This window comes from Pholcus phalangioides, unplaced genomic scaffold, assembly GCF_987345545.1.
Source record: "Pholcus phalangioides strain wild (caught in Gottingen) unplaced genomic scaffold, Ppha-v1.0 ptg000007l_1, whole genome shotgun sequence".
Lineage (NCBI taxonomy): Eukaryota > Metazoa > Arthropoda > Arachnida > Araneae > Pholcidae > Pholcus > Pholcus phalangioides.
In genome coordinates this window covers 20,108,359-20,122,934 of record NW_028301600.1, presented here as the reverse complement: position 1 = coordinate 20,122,934, position 14,576 = coordinate 20,108,359, and the positions used below count along the sequence as shown (strand labels likewise).

At 34.4% G+C, this 14,576-nt stretch overlaps 1 protein-coding gene across 1 annotated transcript in view; it reads right to left on the bottom strand.

The window, feature by feature from the left end:
• Positions 1-14,576, bottom strand: part of LOC149085037 (acyl-protein thioesterase 1-like) — a 35,687-nt gene that overhangs the window by 5,818 nt on the left and 15,293 nt on the right. The window contains exons 3-7 of the mRNA XM_089232799.1: positions 12,831-12,862; positions 11,059-11,124; positions 9,480-9,598; positions 4,070-4,245; positions 119-283 (exon numbers count right to left, since the gene is read on the bottom strand). Coding sequence (XP_089088925.1) covers positions 119-283; positions 4,070-4,245; positions 9,480-9,598; positions 11,059-11,124; positions 12,831-12,862 — 558 coding nt within the window. The remainder of the gene's footprint in view (positions 1-118; positions 284-4,069; positions 4,246-9,479; positions 9,599-11,058; positions 11,125-12,830; positions 12,863-14,576) is intronic.

Genomic DNA, 14,576 nt, shown 5'->3' with positions numbered 1-14,576 from the left:
ACATAATATTCGTGAAATACGAGTATTTCATTAAATTATGTAGCGATGAATAGGAACTCTGCCTACGCAATGCGCATGTGAAAGTCATGTAAATATGTTCCACTGTATGTAAACTTACTTCATTGTTTGAGCTATGTCCAAGGTCTTTGTACATCCTGAAGTCTCGTTTGGTCATGAAAGATTTCAGAATCTCTGAGGTTTTCAAACCCCACTTGAAAGGAACTATGGGATCCTCTTGCCCATGACATTGCAATACTGGAGTATCTGTATTCCCAACAATAGCCTTAAAATATAAATAAAAGGAAGCAGAATTTTTGTAACAAAAATAAAATTTTGAAAATGAAAGACCAATGCAAAAATTAGCTACCCCTAAAAACACTTTAACAAAGGAGACATATTCATGAAAAAATGTATTTTTTAATCCATTAAACAAGTTACAACTTTTCTCTCTAGCCAGTTTAAATTTATATTTCTTTTGTTTCAAACCAAGCACAACTCTGGTCTATTCCCATGGACAATTTACTACCCAATTGAGTTGTGCCAGAAGTGTGAGTATGTATACTTAATAAACTGAGGGCGTATCTAGTGTCTGTCTGATTTCTTATTGCTGCCATCTATATTACAAATTCTGAGTGAAGTGTGATGCTTGAATAATTCTACCATTGTAGGACTTTTTGCTCTCTGTGGCAAGAATATTTAACAGAAATCAGCTTGCATTTGCACCCCAAAGTTGGGAACCACAGAAAACCAACTTCAGCTAATGCCCACTGCGGGGTTCAAACCAAGGTCCTTGCGATGCGAGTCTGTGACTATGACCACTCGACCACCACAGCGGCCAGTTCTTCAACTGTATAATACAAATCAAGTAATCAAACTTTAATACACATCAGTGGCCTTAGAGCTGTGTTGCTACATCACAGCATTTTGTGGCATGGGGCTGAGCAACCCTACGATTAATTCAGAAATCAAAAACTCCTAGACAAAGTTCAAGCTGAGCAATCACAAGTCGAAAAACTTCATGTCCCCAATACATATTATGAAAAAAAAAATATTCAGAGATTAAACAATAGGTTATTAACTTTCTCTTTGGCATTTGCGAGATATCTAGCCCAACTTGATGCTTCACATTTCAGCAACATGCCAAGATATCTCACCACCTTATAAGCCACTAATTTTGGCAATGAGGATACAAGCCCAGATATTAGTACTACTAGTTCTTTAGTAAATTTGCTTCTCACAAAGAAAGGGTTTGAAGGTGTCATCCTCAAAAAAATCTTGAAAAAATTTAAATACACTCAAAGGGTTTATACTCATTTTCATAAAAACATTTCCGACTTTTCCAGTCAAATTTTCAAAAAATTAGATTTTTTAAATAAAAAAAATTATATAAATTAATAAAAATTAACAAAAAATAATTATATAAAATTAATGTTAATTAATTACAATATCATAATCATAGATTTTTTTACACGCATTTGCGTTTGTCAAATACACCTGATGAAAAAATAGAACACAATTAAGGCATAAAAAATTCCTCTTTTTCTCAATTTCAATGGCCACAAGATTTAAGCCTTCACTGTTGTTTCCTTTGACTAATTTTACATAATTAGTCAAGGATGTATAGTTGGTTTCACTGCATCAGAATTCTTTACACTTGGCTTGCACTCGCGTAAGCGCTAGAACTGAGAAGTTTAGCAATTGAGGGTGTTCACTGAACTCGATTTCATATGCTTCGCATGGCTCTGAATAACTTATCTGCCCATGTTTTACGAGTTTTGCCGCAAAGCTGACAACGCTTTATACAGGTCATTTTTGGCTGCTTCGATCCAATCAGCCTACTGAAGATTGGGGATTTTATCCACCCACACAAGATTGAAAACAGTTTTCTTACAACTCATTGTTTTCAAATAAAAATACCCAAGTGGAAATAAAAATATACACATGCAGACGTGCCAACTTTTGAAATCCAGAAATCCGGGGATTCTCCCGGGGGGGGGGGGTACCCCCCCTCCCTGACACTCATAGACTTGATCAAAAAAAAAAAAATCAAAAAAAAAATTCGGATTTTTTTTAAAAAATAAATTAAGAAAAAGTTACATTCTTTCCCCCCCCCCCACAAGGCAGGTTCTGCATTGCCCCTGAGAAGAATATAATTCCATGTCAGTCTTTCCATGCAGAATAGAGAAATCACATCTACATACTGTTCATAAATTATAAGTGTTTCCTTTCGTGGATGCTATCAGTGATTGATAATCTTGGGTATATGAATTCCCCCAAAGCAGAATGTTCAGCACTGTTCTGCGACGAGCCCTCGGCTGGCTCGAAATGTTCTGCAGTAAAAATACCCATACATGTAATAGTGTTTTTTGCACTTTTTCTTAAAATTCTTCCGAATTGTTCTGCAGTAGCGCTAATTGTTCTGAGACGTATTTTGGCACATTCTGCTTTGGGGATGAATTTTTAAAAGCTTTATATAGCTTAAAGTTTTATATTTTTTTTCTGAAGATGTTTAATCGGAAGAAACGATTAAAAAAAATTCAAATTACAAAACTGCGGTCGAAAAAAACGTGTTTACCACACGGCTGTTAATGGAATACAATAACGATTATACAGGAATTTCGGCAACCAAGGTCATGCCCCTGATAAATGATTGCCAATAAACGCTATGAAAACGAAGTCTTTGCCAGTTGCTTAAATGCGGTCACAGAGACTTTTTTACGGCTGCTCGCTGGAAATGACTACGGCTGTCCTCTATGGGTGTTTTCCTTAACGACGACGGTAATCATTGACGTCACGAAAACGTGAAAGCTCGCGTAAAATCTAATTTTCCGCCAAAAGCTGGAGAAATTTTAACAAATCCGGAGAGCGGGAGGGAGGATGAAAAATCCGAAGTCTCCCACCTAAATCGGGAGAGTTGGCAGTTCTGCACATGCATCATCCGCAGTTGCTAACTGAAGTCAACTTATGAAATTATCGCAACTGAGCTTTGTATCCATGGCTTTCTACGATGCATAGTGACAATGTTTCTGGAAACATTAGAAAGAGTTAAGATAAGGTCACAGCAATACGCCTTTCAATGCGGACTTATGAAATCCTTGTTCCTCCTTGGCATTATCTGTCTATAGTTTTTGCAATACACTGCAATATTTTACGGATTATTAACATTTATGATGTTATTGGAATTCCCTTTTTTTCCAACTGAAATTTTTTTTATTGATCTTTTTTTTCTCGATCAGAAGACAATTGTGACGATTTTGCAGGCCAATGTCTCTGAAATTTCTAGGTTTTGGAACAAAAATGTGCTATTTTCAGACTTTTTTTAGTAAAAGTTTTTTTTTTGCTTTTCCAGGATTTCCCTGTGTGTGTGTGACCCGTATATATGAACCCTGATTCATCTCACTCAGATACCCAGAAACATATAAACACAAAACAATTAGCAGCGAAGTGCAATTATTAAAGTTACAAAAAATTATTAAAAATATACAACAGTTCACTACTCATCACCTCTCATGCTTCTTGGCGATATATCTATAAAAAATTTATTTTCACTTTCTTTACAAACTCCAGCTCTCCTTTTTTTTTTCTTCTTTCTTTGTCTGTGCTGTACCTGATCAGGTGCTGTTTGAATCATGTCACTCTAGGGTTGCAAGATTTTTAAATTCATTTTTGGCCTCTATAGGCATTCAAAATATTAATATTTACATTTTTTTGAGTGAACCATAATTCCACCAGGTTTTTTTTATATTTCTGTGCACATTTAAATGAGTAGAATCAGTGATAATTTTTTCAAAAATCTTTGAAGACATCACCTTGGAACCCTCTCCTTGTTAGTTGAACATGTTTTCCATCTCCATGGTAATAGCAAGCTCGACATGTTTTTTTATAAACCTATGAATTTATCATTAGATGCATGCATGGTAAATATGACCATACAATCAAAATTTTAAATAAAATTTCATAAGGGGAAAGTGAAACAACAAAGTCAACTGAAGAATATAGTAGTATTTAACATTCAACAAGAATATTAATTTACAAAACTTAGTAAATATATTAATTTTTAAACACATACTTCTGGGAACTGCCTGTGAAGTGGAAGCCAACCACTGAGACATAGAATTCCAGCAAGTGGATTAGGGTACCGCAATGCAGAGTAAAGTGCAAGAGCTGCACCCTGAGAGAACCCTCCCAGGACAACTTTATTTGAAGGAATGCCATTCTTCTCTTCCTCTTGGATCATAGCATGAACTGAAGGGGGAAAAATAACAGTAGTTAATAAAGTAAAATATATGGCATGCACACACATCTCTTTCTCTCTTAAGTATAGAGAATATATACAGTGAAACTCCTCAAAGATGATCACTTGGCATTCTAAAAAAAGTGGCCGTCTGTGGAGGTGACCACAGTATAAAAGGTGAGTAACAGAAACAAACATTTCAGGGGGCCTGTCGAACTAATGGTTTTCAATGCCACAAAAAATCTTATGCTCGATTTATTTACAATGCCAAAAACAAATAAAAGATACATATACAGTGAAACCTTATTACAACAATACTTGATGTAACGATAAATCTTTCAGCAACAGTACTTTTCAAATCTTGTTAGGAATCACCTACAGTCTAATACAGGGGTGACGAGCTTCTCACTATTCAAGGGCCAATGAAATGGTCAGCGGCAGTGTTATAGGCCACACCAGGAGGGACAACACTCCAGTGTATAAGCCGCATCTGTAAAATTAACCAGAAAATACGGAGATTTGGTTCCGGCACAATTAATGTGGTAAAAAATGGGCAATTTAGTCATTAAAATTTTACCCTGGGTTCCACTTCTTTATATAGAGATACATATTCATTGTTTTTCTTTTTCCAAGTAAGTAAATGCAATGCATCAAAAATTACTGTTTCTTTTGCAAATTAGCTCATTCAATTACATCCATAGTTTGAATTTTAAAGATGAAACATTTTTTATACATTTTTCTGCAATTATTTTTATCCCTTACTCCTGATTCGGTCACCGGTGAGCACACAGATCGAATAGACTACCAAGGAATCAATTCATGCACTAGACTTCCAGTTTTTTTTTTAAATTTCAAATAATTACAAAAAAATAAAACATCATTCATATACAAGTACAAAACAACCAAGGAGACATTAGTCCCATACTGGTTGTTACAATCAAAATGTTTGTATATGTTAAGATTAGTACGAGTTAGAATTCATGACAAACAGAAAAATTTAATGAAACAGTAAAAATATGTATTATAAAGATAAGTGAAAAATAAATAATAGAAAACGAAAGAAAATAAGAGAAAGGAAAGAAAAATGCAATTGAATTTAGTATAATAATAGGTGGTGGCAAGATATATACAATTGGTGTGAATAATAAACATGTAACATGGTTAAAGGAGCTGTGACGTTTATGTGATATGTGAGAACATGAATCAACATACGCAAAATACAATAATGTACATTGATGCAAATGTAATGCATTTGCGATTGTCTAAATTTTTCTGAACAAGAAGTTGGATATATGTTATTTGACAGCACTCCCCCCCCCTTTTTTTTTATTTAATTCATACATTGAGTTCATAAAGCAGAGGGAGAAAAAATGAAAGTTAAGTTCAAAAGAAAAAGTTAAAAGTGGATCTCTGTCTGGAATTTGAAAAAGATGGAACTTAAGATTTTTTTTAAACTCGAGAATGTAGCTGCCTCTTTAATCTCAATGGAAATGGTATTATAAAATTTTGGAATGAGAGAAAACTGAAATGTTTTTTGAGTACAGTTTTGTGAACTAAAGGTAGTGGTGGAATTAAGGCGAGCGGATGTGCAGGATAAGTTTGTGGGTAAAGTGAATTGATTCTTTTTGATCATCATTACTGATCTATACAAATATAAATAACGTAGAGGTATAGGATCTGGAGTTGATGGAAGAGTTTTATTATTGGGATGGAAAGTGTGTCAAAAGCCAGCCATGTGGATAGTATTGACTATAATGGTTAAACCATGGGTCGGTACCAAGATAAAATGAACTAGCTTTGTATGGATCAGGCAGACTACACGTAGATATGAAATGTACACATGCTCCATTCCTGGTGCTGCTGCATGTCCATAAGATTACACAGAACCAGATATGTGATACATGTATTCTTACTACTTTGAGTTACCTTCTTGGAACAGAATATCAGCATTTTGGTTCAAGAAAGTGTTAGTCTGCTTCAAAATGAAATGCCACCAACCTGCTACGTCAAAATTTAGAGGCGACAGTTTATGTTTTCAACGTAAAAAGTGTCTGGGTGTGGAACTCTCCTGTTCAACAACACAATATGAATCCAACCATCCCATACGACACATTTTTACTCTTTGGAATTATTGGGGTCTGCATAGCCTAGTTGGTTAATTTTGAGGTGCCATTGTGAGTTGGCATCTACTTTGAAAAATTTTCGTCACTGTGAGCAGAACACCAAATATGCATTCAGCTACAAATACAGGAGGTGTGAAAAGGCAAATTGCCCAACAGAAAGAAATGGGGTAAAAATACCCATAACAAACTTTAAGAGCAATACATGTATACGAATAGGCAGTGTGATGAGAACATAGCTAATTACTATCGTCACTAGAAATAACGTAAAAGTCTTTATCAGGTCTGCTGTGGAAAATGGCTTAAATAATAAGAAAATCAATTTAATACACTGTAATGTATTAATTGAGTCCCACTATTGTAGGATGTGCAAAATCACCTCACAGAGCAGCTGTTGGCCCCACCCTGACCTAATATTAAACTCTTATTGATACAACAATATCCTCTACTATGATAAACCCCCTATAACAATATTTTAGATTTTGAAAGCGCCACAATATCTTTTTTATATTTCGCTCGAAATAGTCTTCAACATATCTTTAAACTCGTCACATTTTAGTTTTTTCGAGTACGTATAATTATTTAGGTGTATTTGGCATCGCTTAATCACAGAAAGTGTGTTGCAACAAACTTCTTTATAAAATGTACTGTCCCCTACATCTAACTGAATTTTGTTTATCAGGTAATCAATTAAAATCTTTTGCATAGAATGAATATTAAAATTTTTTTTTTTTTTTTGGTGGTGGTACTAACAATACTGATTTAGAAAAGATGCCAACAGCAGCATAAATTTTGATATGTGATAATATTGATATAACCTCTTGATATAACGATAATCCCTCTAAAACCAAAATTTTTATTTGGCCCGGTATCGTTATGAATATTGAGGTTTCACTGTATTTTATGCAGAACTTGAAATACCAGATAATTCAATCAATTCATTAATCTGTATCATTGCGGATCTGTTCTTGCCTTATAGAAAGTTGTACACATTCTTTCATCACATTTTTTCTTTTACTCCCTCAATATTGTTATAATGAATATCCGCATGCTAAAAAGTGAAGAAAGTATCCACAAAGCCAGAACTTCCACATTTCACCTATTCAATAAAGATCATAGGTTACTTGCGCTATTTAGCTACCCTGGGAGAAAATTTTCAAACTGTCTCATCAGCTAGGAACAACTATGCAGCGTTAGCCTTTGTCATTCTATTTACAAATGTTTTCAACTTGATAGTGTCACACATGAATAGAAAATCTGAAAAGTTATTTATGCTAATGTACAAAGGTTATAAGGTCATACAAGCTTACACAAAGAGAACTATTAGCTCCAATAGGATCTGAAATATAAAAAAAAAAGCACAAAAACTTTTTAAACTCTTATCTATAAGGAAATGGCTGTGGGCAGGTTGGCTACTGACCACATACGAAGGTGGCCACAGAATAGAGGTGGTTTTTGTATTATGTCTATAAAGCCTATTGTCTGTTCCAAAAAAAAAAAACTGGCCAAAAAGGGAAGTTGGCCACGGAATAGAGGTGGCTGCCTACAGAAGTTTCACTGTATTTGAAAAAAAAAGAAAGAAATATCAGTCATAGCAAACATCCAAAAATATTTTTACACACAATTATAGAACTAGTTAACATACACCTTTGCAATAATTTTGAGAACATAAAAATACCCACTTGACTGAAGCAAATTTACCAGTCAAAAAAATTGATAGAATGCTGGGTTAGGTATATTCATGTTCTGCAGAAGTTATCTTACTTCTTTCCTGCTTAGGCCATCTTGGTTTAAAAAATAAAAATTTAATATTATAAATTACGTTCGACCTTCTGGAAAGACAAGCAGTCCCTTGAATCAAGAAGTGGTTGTATATATATGTCCATTTTTGTTTGTTTTGTGTATGTTTGTCTTATCTGTATTTCTTTTGTATTTTGTAACGTGTTCTGCCCAATAAAAAAACTAGTTTTGAAAAAAAATATTTACTTATGAGTATAAACTTTCTTCAAAACTTCCACTGTCAAGAGAGACTTGATTTATTGAATGTTTTTATCAGAATGGCATAGGTGTGGGGGATATACGATTGAACTTTTTAAGATCTTCAATGGGATAGATAGGATGGAGCAGAAATTATTTCTTTGACTCCCCGAAGCTATTTTAGCATTAATGCCTGTTTTCATATACTCATTAAATTTGATCCTCTTCCATTCTTCTGTAGTTAAGAATATAACTAATATCAGTGTTCTCCTCATAGCTATTTCACCAGGCAGACCACCCAGAAATTTTAGTTAACCACCCAGCAAAGATTTTGATATCAGGTAAAATTTCTCAAACCAGGCTCAGTGCAGGAGCTTTCACTCTGTTTCTGCCTGATGTTCTGTCTCTAATGTTTCACCTGGCAACAAAAACTCTGGGGGGGGGGAAAGAACATTGAATTATTTTTGGTGGACTCCCTGCAGTATAAATGTTAAATTAGATATTTTATATTTACTTCTAATAGAAGGGAGTTAATATATTCATAAAATTCAAAACTGTTTTCACCCTTTTCTGCTGTAATCAAGAGCATCATATTGTAAAAAGTTAAATCAGGCATGGAGAAATAAAATACAAATGGTACCACTTTGATATTTTTTCTAAAGTTCTGTGTACATGATCATGCTAACTCTGCACACATTAACTTTTAAGGCAACTGACAATTTGGTGAAGCTGTATGATTGAGTCAATTTCACTACAATGAAGGCTTATTCATATACAGTAGAACCTTTATTTTGAGTAATACAACTAGAAGTTTATAAAAACAAAATACTGTGATTTGATCATTGATAATTTTTGTTGCACCACTCATTTTCTACACACGAGGGCTAATTAGACTGGGACCAAAAATTTATTGGCGATTGCAAATGACAGTGTTCTACATTCTGCCCCCCAAAAATACTGTCAACTGAAAAATTCAATGAATTTCACAGAAACGAGTTCTAATTTGGGATATCATTAGACTAATCAGCAAACAGTCAAGATACCCAAATTTACACACACAGATGTCAAAAAAAAAAAATTCTTAAATAGAAGAAATTTATATGAATTACAGTTCTATTGTGTACAATATACAATGTGAAAATAGGTACCTAAGTCACAAGCAATTTTGATCCCATTTTCATCTTCTGGACCATCCGGATCCAATGATCTTAGATCAAACCATGAAGGCATCCTGAAACCAGCATTCAATGTAACTGGCATATGTGGGCTAAAAAAAATATGCTCAAATAAATATACATAAACTAAGCACATGTTAAAGCAAACAACTAAAAATGTAATCATCACATGAATATACAGTTGGAATTCTGATAGTCTGACATAAAAAAAAGACAGAAAAACATGTTGACTTGAGCCAATGACAAGTTAATAAGGCTTCATTTGATCTCTCACTTACATATTTTTAAAGACAGTTAATGCACACATTATACAGGGTGTCCTAGCACGGCCTTTATCTCGTCAACTGTTCGCTGTAATGAAATTTTACTTCAAAAAATGTTCAACAATTGTTCAAAAATTACCCTGTACGAGTTTTTAGAGTGAAAATAGTATATAAAAAAATAAAAAATCTAAATTTTATACAGTCCCAAAGTGCTCTAACGTCCAATTAGAGCACAGGTTTTACCTGCATTTAATGCTGTCCTTTCCCCAAATTTCCTACGTTTTCAAATCCAAATATCTCAGTGAATATTGCACTTATGGAATATTTATAAATATTATAAATATATATAATATTATATATATTATAATATTATAAATATTTATATGGAATATATATAAATGGAATATTTTTTGTTGGCATCAGGAGAGACAGGGCAACAACTTCTAATTGGAAGTTAGAGCACAGAGGGACCATATCAAAACTGGTACAGGGTAATTTTTGAACGCCCGTTCAGCATTTATAAAATTTGAATCATATTTCCATGACGGATGGTTCATAAGATAAAGGTTGTACTCGCACTTACAGGACACCTTGTATAACTGCACAATTGTATGGACCAGAAGTAAGGGGATGCAAGTGATCAAAAAATTGAGTTTTGAGAAAATTAACTTCGAAGTTATCATAACATTACAAATTCTAAGTATTTTAACTAGTAGTTGTTAGAAAGCAGCACTAGTATATAGAATGGGTCTGTCCATCTGATAGTAGTCAGATGTTGGGTAAAGAAACCTCTAAGTATCTAATAAATATTTTCATTTACATCCCCCTTTGCTTCTGACCCCCTCAATTATATCATGAAATTCACAAAAATGTTGAAGCAACAATTTTCTATGAAAAAATTGTGATCAGAATGAGGTGGGACAAAAAAAAACCATTTTTGATTGCTTAAAGATCTGTTATTTATATGAATGAGCCAAAAATTAATAAAATTTCTCTATTCTCACTTCAGAAAATTTCGATGCAGTTTTCTCAAGCATACTTAGGGAACAAAATATCTTCAAAGAATTAAAGGGGTAAATTCAGACTAATCAAAATTCTATGATAGACACAATTCATTATGAAATAGCAGACCACCGAACTCATTTAGCCAATTAGAGAGCACAGGGGGCTACAAAAACGTAGATTTTTTTTATTTTTTTTACACACAGCATTTTCACTGGTATTATCCAATGGTTTGCAGGTACCTGATCAGCAAAAAAGAGAAATGTTAAAAAATGAAATATACATACGCATTTGGACAGATGGTTTTGACATGAGCAGGTTTGACGGCCTTCAAAGTAGATGCCCAACCATGGCTGGGGGAAAAAAAAATATTCTTGCATAAGATCTGTAATTTTTTTTGTCATAGCAATTATTACAATATACCAGGGCTGTATTGTGGGCTGCTGAAACCCCTAGGGCAGATAAACATTTTAGACACACACACACCATTTTTTACTTCTAATCAGCTTACTTACCCCCGGGGGACCTAGGACATTGTCACAGTTGCCCCTGATGTAGTTATACAGGGTGGTCCAGAGGTCTAAACCTGTTTTGAAAAAAAAAAACACGGAAAAAAAAAAACCCGGTTAAAATAGACAAACTTAAAGCATTTGAAAGAGATGGTTTTCAAAATTTTTTTTACTTTCTACACAATTCCTGCATGTGCATTTTTGGTGACACGGAGAATGTCAAGCCTATATAGCATTTCTTGCCATGTTCTTTGTAATATTAATGTTGTATCCTTTGTAATATTAATGTTGTATCCTTTGTAATATTAATGTTACAAAGGATAGAAGTAAAAAAAAAAAAAAACTTTCACTTTCAAATGCTTTAGGCCATTTGTCACTAGCTTTAATAACTTTTTAAATATTTTTTTTAAACACAGGTCCAGACTTCTTTACCACCCTGTATAAGTTGGTGGTATGTCGTATTGTTTCAGACATTTTACTAGCCATTAGTTTCAGGAAGGTTGAAAAGCACAAGTAGAGGGTGTTTCAAAAAGAATCATACGATTTAAAAAAAAAAAAAAAAAATCAACTTTCAGCTTTTAATCCATTTTGATTGAATAATGTATAGGTAGAAAGAGGGAAATCTCAAGTTTAATGCAGTTGCCAACAAGTAGTGCTAACGCTCTTCCTTAGGCCACCACGTCAGTGTTTGTCAAGATTGGCTTTTCCCACAGTTAGAAATCAGTTCGGTTGATTTCATTTTCCAGCAGGATGGGGCACCACAACACTGGAGCTTGGACGTTCGAGAATTTTTGAACAATCGCATTCCTAAACGATGGATCGGTCGTATGGGACCTGACAATTCAGCAAAACATCACTGGCCTCCAAGATCACCGCACCTTACAGTGTGCAATTTCTTCTTGTGGGGGTTTATAAAAGACTATGTTTATGTGCCTTCCCTTCCAGTTACATTAGCTGAACTGAAGATACACATAACAGCAGCCGTGGAAGCAGTGGATGCAAACATGCTCGCAAAAGTTTGGGACGAATTTGACTACCGTATAGACATATGCCGTGCATCCCAAGGTAGACATATTGAGCACCTTTAATTTGGTTTGTAAAAAAACTTTGATTAGCCATGTAACAAAATTAATAAGCTTAAGTTGTCTATGTGCAATATTTTTTGTAATATACACGTTTCAAATCGGGTGATTTGTTTTGAAACACCCTGTATATCATGTTTAAGATCAGTTTGTAACAAACATATACAGTGATACCTCGGCTAAACGAATGCTTGGTTTACAAATTTTTTTGTAAATGAAGATTTTACTTGTAGATTTTCTTGCCCTTACCTGAAACAAATTACAAGATTTTCCATAGAAACCTATAAAAAAATCACATTTTTGCTAATGAAGATTTTGGCTTACACACAACCATGCTTTCAGAATGAATTATCTTCGTTAGCCGAGGTATCACTAACAAGCAAAATTATGAATAACTAATTTTAAACCTCTCATTTCGATATAAAGATGCTAGCTTCAAATTTTTTTAGTAAAATAAATTAATCATACCCTGTGTCACCTAGTCCATGAAGAAAAATCACCTACGAAAAAGATTTGTGAATATCAGCAAACAAAATTAAGTGACTTCTTAATTTGAAATGCATTTTAACCCAAAAATAAAACTTAAAAAAAAAATCAATTGAATCTGTTCCCAGGGCACTATTTTTTCACACAAATTAATCTGAAATAAAAAGGTGATAAGAAACACAATATACAAAAACTTACAATAGAATTTGTAAACTTGCACAACTTTGAACTTCAATTTTTAAGAAGAAACTAAACCAGAGGGAGGAAAAATCTATACGAAGCCAATGGTAATTCTAATCACGATTCTAACTGCATCATGGTATTTATAACATTTTATGGGGTTGGAGTAGGGTGGATGGGAGTGGGGAACAGAACAATGGACGTGCTGGAAAGTGGAAATATGATCTCATTGTTCAGAATCAAGAAAATTATAACTATAATTGTTTGTATTTTGATGAATAGGTCTCGCAGGCTACTTACAACTGCATTTTGTTCCAAGACAAAATATATCACTCAAATATAACATGCCCCTTAATATAATGTGCACCTCATTTCTGTTATTAAACTGTGTATTTCCTCTTAATATTGTCATCTATTCTAATGCATAGCCATAGAAAAGTTTCAGAATACTTAATATTGTCATCTAGTCTAATGCATAGCCATAGTAAAATTTTAGAATAAAAAAGTGTATTAGGCTCGGGTAAATAATGTGTCTCATATTTTCATTTCCCGAATGTACAATCAAATCAAAAGTGCAACCCCTATAATCCCCCCTATCTGAATATGGTCATCAAAAAACTAATTTGAACAGTCACTAAGCAGGTTTATTCATGTTACTACACACCAATCCCCATAAGACAGTAAACAAGACATATGATAACAGAACAAACAGGTCACCTTCCTGATTCAACAGCTGGGAGTCCAAAATGGCATTGACAAATTTGATCTTTTTTACCCCGTTATTAACGGGCGGAGAGGACGTTTCTACATATGCATTGCCATCTGGTGACCTACGTCATTCGCGAGCTATTAGTTGATTGCTACTGCCGTCCATGTATGGAGCCTTTCAACACATACAGGGTGTTCTTTTAATGGACCGACAGGGTTGTTAGTAGGCATCAAGAGGAACAAAAATTGCAATGGAACATGGTGTCGCAAACTACGTGGAGAGGGTGAAAATCGTGAAAAATGCATGCAGGCTCTGAGCCCAGAGGAGACGAAAGGTGGATGTTAGTTGATCACTGAATGCATTCGTGGGTTCGCTCGCAATATTTGACGTAAGCAGTGTTGCGAAACATGTGCTTTGGCAAGATCACGTGCTGCGGACGACGTAAACAGTAATAAGCAAGTGTAGCAGTTAGTTGTCTGTTTCAATGAGTATCGTGATGGCTGACTACACAAAAGAGGAATACGTTGATATGCATCTGATTTACAGTCAAGCAGATGGCAATCTGCTCATAGTGCAGAAGATCTCATAGAGCAGATTGTCGTTGCTGCAACAGACATCAAGAGCATACCTGGGATCTTCGAGCGTGCACGCGTCCAGGAATCATTTTTATGTTTATACAAAAATTGCCATGATTCAAGACAAATAAAATTTAATTGGTCGAATGGCCGACGCGTTTCAGCTCTTCAATGGAGAGTCATCATCAGGACCTCATGGTCAGAATTCACATGAATTAGTCGTGGAGGAGTGATGTTTACGTCTGGTCGTCCGGAGAGTTCGCC